Raw genomic sequence first — 10,111 nt, 5'->3', positions numbered from 1 at the left:
CCCGGCGATGCTCAGGGCTTATTTTTGACTATGCTCTCAGGAATTACTCCTGGCAGTGCTTGAGGGATCATATGGGATGCTGGGTATCAAACCGGGGTCGGCTGCATGCAAGGCAAATGCCCTCCCCGCTGTGCTATCGCTCCAGCCCTAAAGGCAGAGGGAGCGATGCTGGCACGTAAGCTGCTGCCTCACCCAGCCCTGCTCCCCGCATGCTGACTGACTTACAGGGCACCTTGGACTGTCTCCAGCCTTGAGGCCGTTCAAGCACACCCCACGCTCAGTAGGTGCCCCCGAGAGCCACGCCCAGCGCACTGGGCCCCTCGCGACATCCACCGTGTCCGTCTGGGAATATCCATGGTGAGTGGCCAGCGGCCAGTTATCTCCTCCCTGGCAGGCGGCCGGCTTTCCTGGGCTGGGGGACTGCCCGTGGTCACCAGCCAGCAGCAGCGCCCGAGTGTCCTCCAAGACTGGGAGGAGGAGTCAGAGAGTGTTTAAAGAGCGGGAGTGACAGTTTCTAGAGAGAGAGAGAGAGAGAGAGAGAGAGAGAGAGGCAGGGCTGGGAGGAAGCCCGCTCCTTCTCTCCTCTCTCAGCCTCACCCCAGGGCCAAGGCTGGAACCCCATTGATTCTCTCCTGCCCATTTTCCTGGGTTGTGGCTACATCCCAACAGCCACAGCGAGCCCTGACCTGGGCTCGCTCTGAAACTGTGAACATTTGTGCTGAGAGTAGCGGGAATTCCTGGCTTTCCTCAAAGCCTGATAAAAAGAATCTTGCCAGGAGGGTCCCTTGCAGGCAGCCCCTGATGGGTCTTGGGGGCCTGGCCCAGCGGCCCTGAGGGGTAGGATGCTCCAGCCAGACCCAGCCCATAGCCACCTGGCCTGGCCTTGACTCCCAGCAAAACCAAGTTATTTTTGGCTGAGAGTCCTTAGCCACCAACATGGTGTGGCTCTCACTCATTCTGTGGTTGGCGGCTTCGCAATTCTGTTCGGTTCATCCCTCGGCACTGGCCGCATGGAACTGTCCCAGCAGCTCAGCCCCGGGAAGTGGGAACTCCCGCGTGGGTAAGTAACTCTGCTGGAAGGAACTCGCTGCTTTCTAGCTCTCCACTACATCCCTGCTCCTTTGCTGGGCCTTCGTTGAGAGCTGGGCGTTCCGGTCCCGATCTGTCTGGTCTGTTCGCTTCACCGGTTTCTAGCCCGCCACTATTCTTCCCAGCTGCTGGAGAGAAAGCGGCTTCTGTCATCTACAGGAAGCTGCGGTTCTCGAGTCTGTCTTTCACAGACACCTGACTGCATTCTGCCCCAAGCTGGAACCTGAACAGCGGGTGGGCTTAGTGTTAGCAATGGGGAAACTGGTGGGCGTCCTTTCCTCAGCTTTTGAGCCACTCCCCCATGGTCTCAGGGTTTACTCCTGGCTCTCTGCTTGGGTTGCTCAGGGTGACTCCAGGGAACTGCACCGTGGCTAGAGATCGCAAACCCTGTGCTCTCTCCAGCCCCAGGGACTTCTTCCAAAAACTGTACTTAAGGTGTTTTTTTTCTAAAAATGTACATAAAGGAAAAATGCTTTCAGGTAAGTTCATGTATGAAATTAGAAGGGGCTGACGTATATTAGAGAGTGGGCAGAGAACTGGAACATGTGTGTAACATGACGCTGAGTTTTCAGAGAAAGCTCTTCCCCCATCTCGACATTGTCCAGCTCTCATGGAGCAGAGTCAGGGAAACAGGGACAACAACTCATAGGACAACCTTCCACGGTCTGGGCCACATTTAGTGCACTCTGAGGACACAGGAAGTGAGCGTTTCTCCAGGGCGAATAGCACCTGCCAAGGCCCTAGCCCAAATGTCTCTCTGACTTGGTGCTTTGTGGTTCTGTACTGGGCTGTGCAAACAGGAAGGTCATCCACAGCCGCCGGAGGCCACCACCTGCCCAGGCTGGCTTCTCCTCTTGCCCTGTCCTTTGTGGAGGGGGCGTGGGGGCGGGGGAGACTGGCTTCTCCAGGAAGGAAGGGTGGCAGGGGCAGGCGAGGTGTCAGGTGCTGCCACACAGCAGGGCAGCCACGCCGGCACAGGAAGGGCTGCACGCCTGTGTCCACACCTGGGACACACCCAGCTAGGCAGCGAGGATGCTGGGAACTTCTGTTGATTGACAAAGGATGCCACAAGAACAACCAAAGCGGGGGGCGGGGGGTGACCCTGGCAGAGGCTGGACACAGCCCAGAGTCAGATGGTAGAGGGCAGGGAGAGGTGGGGTTGGGCAGAGTCTCGGCAGGGGGGGCGGCAGGGAGCAGAGAGGGGCCAGTGATGTCCCAGGAACCATACAGAAGACCCCACAGAGGTACCTGCAATCCCGCAGGCTTGGGCCAACTCCTGGCTGAGAAGCCCCTTCCCCAGGAGCCCAGGACAAGCCGGTGGCAGTATGAGGTGGGTGGGGGTGGGGGGTCACCCCCAGCAAGAGGAACCCAGCATTGGATGCTGCACACAGCCCACCCAGGTGTGATGCAGGGCCACGGCCGAGCTGGAAACAGCTTCCTCTAACCATGGCTGCCACGTGTGGCCCCCTCTTTGCCACATGGGAATTCTTTGCAAATCGCTGGTGGGGACCCCCTGATTTGGGGGGGCAGGGTGTGGGCCAGCCAGGACAGCAGAGAAGCCGTGGCGGGGAGGAGTGCCCGGGCACGTGGACACTGGTGGCCACCAGCGCCCCCACGCCAAACCGTTGGCCTCCTCCCTGGCCCTTGGCACTGTAGAGGTGGGATAAGAGCTGTCTGTTCTGCAAGGCTAATGCCCACGTGACACCCAGGCGTGTGACACGCGAGTGGCTCAGGCCCGCTGACCCTCCCGCAGAGTGACCCGAGGGCCACTTCCCGACTCTATGGGCTCCTTAGCTCATGGCTGCTCCGTGCCCATACAGTTGGGGGTTTCTGTGCTCCGTGAATGGTTATTTAGATTTGGAAAATGCTTTTAAAAAATCAAAGTGCATCTTTTAGGTTTGGGGATGTTTTCCTGGGACCCTTTGCTTTCAACTGGCAGGGGGAAGCTTGGCCGCCAGTCTACCTGAAATCCAAATTTAACTGGGGAAGTTCTACCTTCTTTTATCTGGTAAAGCTGGATGAGGAACCTCACAGAGTTGTTCTTCTCTCCTCTCTCCCTTCCCCTCCCCCATTTTTTGGAGAGGGTTTTGGAGCCACAGTCTTTAGTGTTTCGTCCCTGTAGTCTACATGCAACTCAGATGTAGCTCCCGCCCTATATTTTATGTTGCAAAGGAAACAGGGGCACAATATCCCCAGACTCCTTGGAACTTTTCTTGCCTGCACCAAGATCCCTGCTCTCCACCGTCTTTTCTCCTGTATCATTTACCCCGAAGTCCCTGTTCATGGAGGGAGACCACAGGGAGCCTGGCGCCATTCCCAAAATGATGACATCGTTTCTTTTATTTCCGCTCTACATAATTAGAACCTCTTTCCATGAGAGGCCTTTCCACCGTGGAACACAGTAGGGGCTTCTTGAGGAAATTTTACACATAAGAGTGGAAAGTGCTTTTCTTCTTTCTCCTTCAAGTAGTTTTGTTCCCCCTCCCTAACTTGCAATACTTATTTCCGGCAACTTATTTTGTGTAGGTGAACTTCAAAGTTCTAGGACCCCACTGGGTGTTGTGTGCAGAAGCCCCAGGTTTGATCCCTCTCCCGCAAATCCTGGTCTTCTGAGCATATTTGAGGAGCAGCCTCAAAACAAAACACAAACAAAATTAAGAACCCTTTTATTGCCTATTTCTGCGTTCTTTAAATACTGGAATTTATTTAAAGCAATTAAAGAGGGGGCAGACAGATAGTACAGGGTGGGGTCAAGGTCTTTGCTTAGGTTCCCTTGACCCTGGTTTGATTTATTTCCAGCACAGCGTGACCCCTAAGCACCAGTGGGCATGGTCCAAAGTCCTCCACAAATATGAAAGGCAATTAAAAAGTATCGCTGCTTGAGGGTGGTCATGGGGCAGTATTTTGACTAACTTGAGTAAAATATCATTGAAAACCGCTTGCTTTGGTTTCTTTGTTCTTGTGAAGGTCCTGTCCCCTTCTTAATTTTCTCCCACGGAAATAGTATCTACAGAATTGACCCAGAAGGAACCAATTATGAAAAACTGGTGCCTGATGCTGGTGTTTCACCCATCCTGGATTTTCACTACAAGGAGGAAAGACTCTATTGGGTCAATTTAGAACGTCAGCTGTTGCAAAGGGCTTTCCTGAACGGCACTGGGCAAGAGGTAAACTATCGTTTCCCCGTAGTGTTTAAGGGATGTTGAACAGGGCGAATTAGGAACACACAGACCAATGAAAATTGTGTTGCCATTCAGTTGTGTGTCCGGCCTTAATTAGTATTTCTTTAATCTGCATCTGGAATATCGCTCATTGAACAAGTCCACGAATGCAGTATTGATCTTTAGAAGTCCCCACGGGGCAGCTGGCCCTGTAGGGCATCAATGCCATTTTGTAGACAGTAGCACAGTTTAGTGAAAGCATCATTTTATGGTTAAAAACAGATTTCTTATTCAGTATTTTCCACTTCAGTGGGAGTAAACATCTGTTTTGCTTGCTTTGCTGGTTTGGGGGCCACATTGGGTGGTACTCAGGACTTATTCCTGGCTCTATACTCAGGGATTCCTTGTGGTGCAGCTCAGGGGACCATAGGGGTGTTGGAGGTTGAACCCGGTCAGCTGCATACAAGGCAGGCACTCGACCCTCTTAACTGTTGCTCTGGCCCCTGGAAGGAAAATTTTGTTCCCCAGTGGAAAGTGGGTGGCAATTTGTGGACACAATTTTGGTTGTCACCGTGGTGGTGGGGAGGAAGCAGGAAGCAATACTGACTTACAGTGAGCAGAGCCCAAGGAGAGTGATCAACACCAACTGGACACAGTACCCCTCCACAACAAAGAGGAAATGCCTCAACTGTCAGCAGTGCTGAGCTGGGGCAACGTGGTTTCGGCCTTCTGCCAAATCACATCTGTCATGAATTTTTGATACCTGATGTTCGGGGGGCGGGGGGACGGGATCCTCTTTTTGAGTTTCATGGTGTTTGTATGTAAGGGGGAAAATTAAAGAAGATAATAACAGGTGTAAATGAAGTTTCTTCAAGTTCATCAAATGGTATTTCCTTTTTCTTTTTTAACGGGTCAAACCCTAAATGGGCCTCAGAAGAAATTTGCTCTCAGTTCTGGGAGGAGGTTAGGAGCCCATGATGAGGGAACCCTTAAGCATTCATTCTTCACACAAAGCATTCACTGTTGATTTTTCTGTTTAACGAACCTTTCTCCAATCCTTAAGAGCTTTAATAAGATGCTAATCTGTTTGATCACAGCTCTAATACTTGCTGATCTCACTTTTAACACGGATGGCTACTCATTATTCTCCCGACATCTGTACAATAGTCACACAATCTTGAACCTAAGAATGTGGAGGGTTTCTTGTCACAATATAAAATCTTACATAGCTGTGAATTTACTTTTAAATAACTAGGAAAGATTGGCTTGATGCCTGAAATCTACTACTCTGGTCTACCTTTGGATGATAGCATTGTTTATAAAGAACAACTGTTACTACCCAAACAGTTTACTGGGTGAGCCAACGTGGATATATGAGTGATCGGGAAGAATATTGGCTAGCTCCCTCCCTGTGTACTGGGGAATTAGAACAGGCTCCTCACTGAGTTCCTCTCTGACCAGCACCATTATGTTGGCAGCAGGAAATGGCAATTGTGGGAATATTTGCCCCAGGAAAATCTAGTCTAGTACCTGCCTTGCACACATGAGGCCCTGGGTTTGATCCCAACACCATCGCCAGAAGAGAAAAAGCAAAGAATCCTTGCTTTAGGGAGTAGGTGGAGACCCTGAGGAGAAGGAGAGGGAGGACTAAGGAAGAGGGGGGACCAGAGGGAAAATGGGCCTGAAATCTGCATGGAGACACTAAGAATCAGGTCCTGGTGAGAATCTGGAAAATTCCACTAACAAATGAAACTGAATATACTTGTCTTTAGAGAAATTCTTCTGGGAATTACTAAACATCGAATTACTTTCTGCTGCAAAGCTATATCCTAAATACTACACCCAGGTATATTCACAATGAAAGGTTAGTGCCACTAGGCGAAACTTCACAGAGCCTAAACTATTACACCATGTCTGTGATTATTTTATCACTTAATAACTTGGGGGAACAGGCAAGTACTTGAGAGAACAAACTTTTGTCTGTGTAACAGTAGTAACAATTTTGTTTGAATGGGGGCCTATCGATAACCATTTTAAAATTTGATTTTACAGACACTATGTGCTGTACAGGAATATGTCTCAGGAATGGCAATAAATTGGATAAATGAAGAAATTATTTGGTCAAATCAACAGAAAGGAATCATCACAGTGACAGATATGAAGGGAAACAATTCTCGAGTCCTCTTACGCTCTTTAAAATACCCTGCAAATATAGCAGTTGATCCAATAGAAAGGTAACTTGGACTGATTTTGAACAGTGAAATATTTTTCAGGGGCTGGAGCAATAGTAGAGCAAATAGGGTACTTGCCTGGCACGCGACCGACCCAGACTCAATCCCCAATACCTCTTATGGCCCCCTGACCACCACCCGCAGTAACTTCTGAGTGCAGAGCCAGGAGTAACCCCTGAGCATCACCAGGTGTGGCCCAAAAACAAAACAAAAAGAAATGTTTTTGAAATCTGATGAAAATCTGTAGAAACATAACAGAGGCAGTGACACATTGAGATCCAGGCCTGTGGTACGAACATTTGGGTAGGGGAGCTATTTCCCAAGCAGTTTTTAGGTGACCCAGTGGCTACTCCAGCTGGGTGGAACTCACCCAGTGGTGCTCAGAGACTTCCAGGGCCACCCCTAGAGTGCTGGGGGTGAAGGGGGGGCCTCCAGGGCTACACCCCCTGATGTGTGGGGAAACCATGGCACAGAAACTAAAGATCAAACCGGGGTCAACCGTATGCCCTAACCTCTGGGCCATCTCTCTGGCCCACAAACACCATTTCTAAAGGGAAGGGTGCTTGTGTCTGAGCCAGAAAGACTTTCCCCCCAGGACCTGGCTCCCAGCCACAGACACAGAATTCTCCTTCTGTCTGGCAGTCACACCAAATTTCCCTAAAACACGAGTCTTTGCACCTATAAAATGGTATTTCCACCCCTATCCCACCAACTGGATGTCCTCCCCAGAGAGTCTCTCTGATGCTGTGTCCAGCTGGCTCAGTGACCCATGTGCCCGCGGCGCATGTCTGTCCTCAGGTTCCTGTTTTGGTCTGCGGAGAAGGTGGGCAGCATTCACCGGGCAGATCTCCGTGGCATGGGAGTGAAGACGCTGATCCAAGGGGCAGGGAAAATAGCTGCCATGTCTCTGGATGTGGCTGAGAAGCGGCTCTTCTGGAGCCAGGAGCTGAGGGGAGGAGACGGCGCTCACGTTTGTTCCTGCAGTTATGATGGACGTTCCACACAGTGCAACAAACAACTCCTGCGGTAAGTTTTGCTCTCCGTATAAAATGAACCAATGGTGGGATCCGTTACGTTTTCTCTGTTAGTTAGGTTGGTGTCTTGGTTTAGCGTAGGGAGTTTGGCGCCCAGAACTTGAAGTTAAGCAGCCAAAGAGACAATGCAACGTGCTGGGCTCATGTAAGAGGCGGAGGCTGGGTCCCTGACACTGCACTGCAGATCTGGGATCCCCCGGGCACAATACCCCAGCTTAGAGCCATGAGTAACCCCCAGAGCATCACTGGGTATGGCCCACCAACTCTTCCCAGAATAATTTTTAAAACCTGTAGGTCAAGTGCTAGGCTTACCACAGGTATTAGGGAAGTAGTTTGAGGAAGATTGCATGAGTTTTACCCTCACTTTTTGGTGGGAGTAAATTAATTATTAGACATATTATTTGCTATGGTAAAGAGTTAATAAATACAGAAGAGTATTGGACACACAAAAGCTTTTCATCTATGATTGATCCTGCTTAATCTCTTTGTAATGCTGCTGTTGTATATTTGGGGAAGTTAGAAACCAACTCTCTGACTTATGGCAAGAGACAGAAATGAGTTGTACAAGGAGCCAGAGAAATAGTACAGTGGGTAGGGCACTTGCATTGCATGCTGCTAACCCAGTTAAATTCCCAGCATCCTACCTGCTCTCTTGAGCACACCTGGGAGTAATTCCTGAGTACAGAGACAGGATTAACCCCTGATTACCACTGGGTGTGTACCCCCTCCCCCCAAATATGAGTCTTATGAAATTGACAGAACTAGAAATGCTCTCTTATATAGATTCTGTTTTCTTCCCTATTTTTTTCCATATTTCTTTGTGCTGACTAGCAAAATAAAATAAGAGAGGGGTCAGGATCTGGAGCCTAGAAGTGCTGTCCTATTAAATCAGATCTTGAATATATCATGAAAAACATTTTTAACTTAATATTTAAGTTTCTAAGGTTAAAAAACAGAAACAGTAGAAAGCCAGGCAATAAATTCTGGGCAATACATTAAAATTAAATGAAACCTTCAAATTCCCAGAAAGGTTCTGCCTTCCTTATGGGCTTTTTCATTCTTTCTTTTTTCAGGAATGCTTTGTTCTCTATGTCGCCTTTTGGTGATCGCATCTTCTATTCAACGAGGGACAAGAAGACAGTTTGCATCGCTAGCAAGCACACGGGGAAGGAGATGGTTCATATTAGCCTTCCGCTGCCACTTCTGCCACTTAAAAGAATAAAAGTGGTGCACCCGGGTGTCCAGCCCATGGCAGAGGGTGCCACATGGGGATCCGGTGAGTCCTCTTTGATCTGAGATGGGTCCTGCACTCTGTTCCCATTCTCCCCTTGCTCATGCCACTTTGGGGTCACCCTTGGCCTTGCAGGTGATAGTGAACATGATCAGGTTACTTTAAGCCTAGAAGCCACGTCAGGCTCCGATTATCTTGCTAGAAAACTTTCTAGGTGGTTCTGCAGGTGGAATTGTGTGCCGGGAGGGCAGGGAAATGCCAGAAATGGGTACAAAGCAAGGAACGATGATGGTTCCAGGGACTCTGCTGAAAGTAACATCTATTTGTGTATGTATTGGGGGAGGGTGTTATTTATTTATTTTAATTTTTATTGGTGAGACACCATGAGGTACAGTTGTAGACTTACAAATTTTCGTGCTTGGGTTTCAATTATACAATGATCAAATACCCATCTCTCCACCAGTGCCCATTTCCCACCACCACAGATCCCAGTATCCCTCCCACTACCCATCCCCCCCATCCCACCCTGCCTCTGTGGCAGGGCATTCCCTTTTGTTCTCTCTCTCCTTTTGGGTGTTGTGGTTTGCAAAAGAGGCAATGAGTGGCAATCATGTTTGGTCTATAGTCTACTTTCAGCATGCTTCTCCCATCCTGGGAGAATCCTCCCAACAAGGGTGTTATTTTTTTTATTTCTGAGCACACTGAGTTGTGCTCAGAACTTGCTCCTGGTTCTCTGCTCAGGGATCACTTCTGGTGGTGCTCTGGGGAGAATATGTGGTGCCAAAAATCGAACCTGGGTTTCTGTTGCCATTCAGGTTCCTGGAGGAAGCGCCCTGAGAAGGTGCTGAGTGACCGAGTGAGAGTTAAAAAGCATGTGTTACTGTCCACTCGTCTTTTCTTCCTGGTTATTTTCTATTAACAAAGAATGAACTTCTGAACTATGCCATCCGGGAAGTTCTTTGAGAAACTTGAGGCAATCAATTATTTGGAGAACTCATTAATGAGAAAGACAGTAAACAAATGAAACAAAAGTACAACTGGATTTGTGTAGGGAAAAGAAGCAATAAATTATATTTTTTATATTTGCATATGCACATTTGTATGTACAGTATATATTCAATGTATAGTACATATACTTAGAAATTAAACATATATGATTTTAGATATCAAATATTATAATTTAACATGCATATTTTCTTTAAAACTTAGTATGTTTTATTACATATAAATATAGAGATATATTTTATATACTATATACATTTAATATATAATATGATCATTTCACATATTTCATAAAAATCAACTATATATAACTATAAACATGTTTTCCATATATATTTGCTTATATGCTTATATTTATATGTG

At 48.2% G+C, this 10,111-nt stretch overlaps 1 protein-coding gene across 1 annotated transcript in view; it reads left to right on the top strand.

Moving 5' to 3' along the window:
• The first annotated feature begins 936 nt into the window (after positions 1 to 936).
• The window catches only part of EGF (epidermal growth factor), a 46,920-nt gene continuing 37,745 nt past the window's right edge, over positions 937 to 10,111 (top strand). Inside the window, exons 1-5 of the mRNA XM_056116643.1 lie at positions 937 to 1,060; positions 4,057 to 4,256; positions 6,303 to 6,484; positions 7,280 to 7,507; positions 8,589 to 8,791. Of these exons, the coding sequence (XP_055972618.1) occupies positions 937 to 1,060; positions 4,057 to 4,256; positions 6,303 to 6,484; positions 7,280 to 7,507; positions 8,589 to 8,791 (937 nt within the window). The remainder of the gene's footprint in view (positions 1,061 to 4,056; positions 4,257 to 6,302; positions 6,485 to 7,279; positions 7,508 to 8,588; positions 8,792 to 10,111) is intronic.

The sequence above is a fragment of the Sorex fumeus genome, unplaced genomic scaffold (assembly GCF_029834395.1).
Source record: "Sorex fumeus unplaced genomic scaffold, SorFum_2.1 ptg000033l, whole genome shotgun sequence".
Lineage (NCBI taxonomy): Eukaryota > Metazoa > Chordata > Mammalia > Eulipotyphla > Soricidae > Sorex > Sorex fumeus.
Note: the sequence above shows the minus strand (reverse complement) of the source record. Positions and strands in the feature narration are given on the sequence as shown.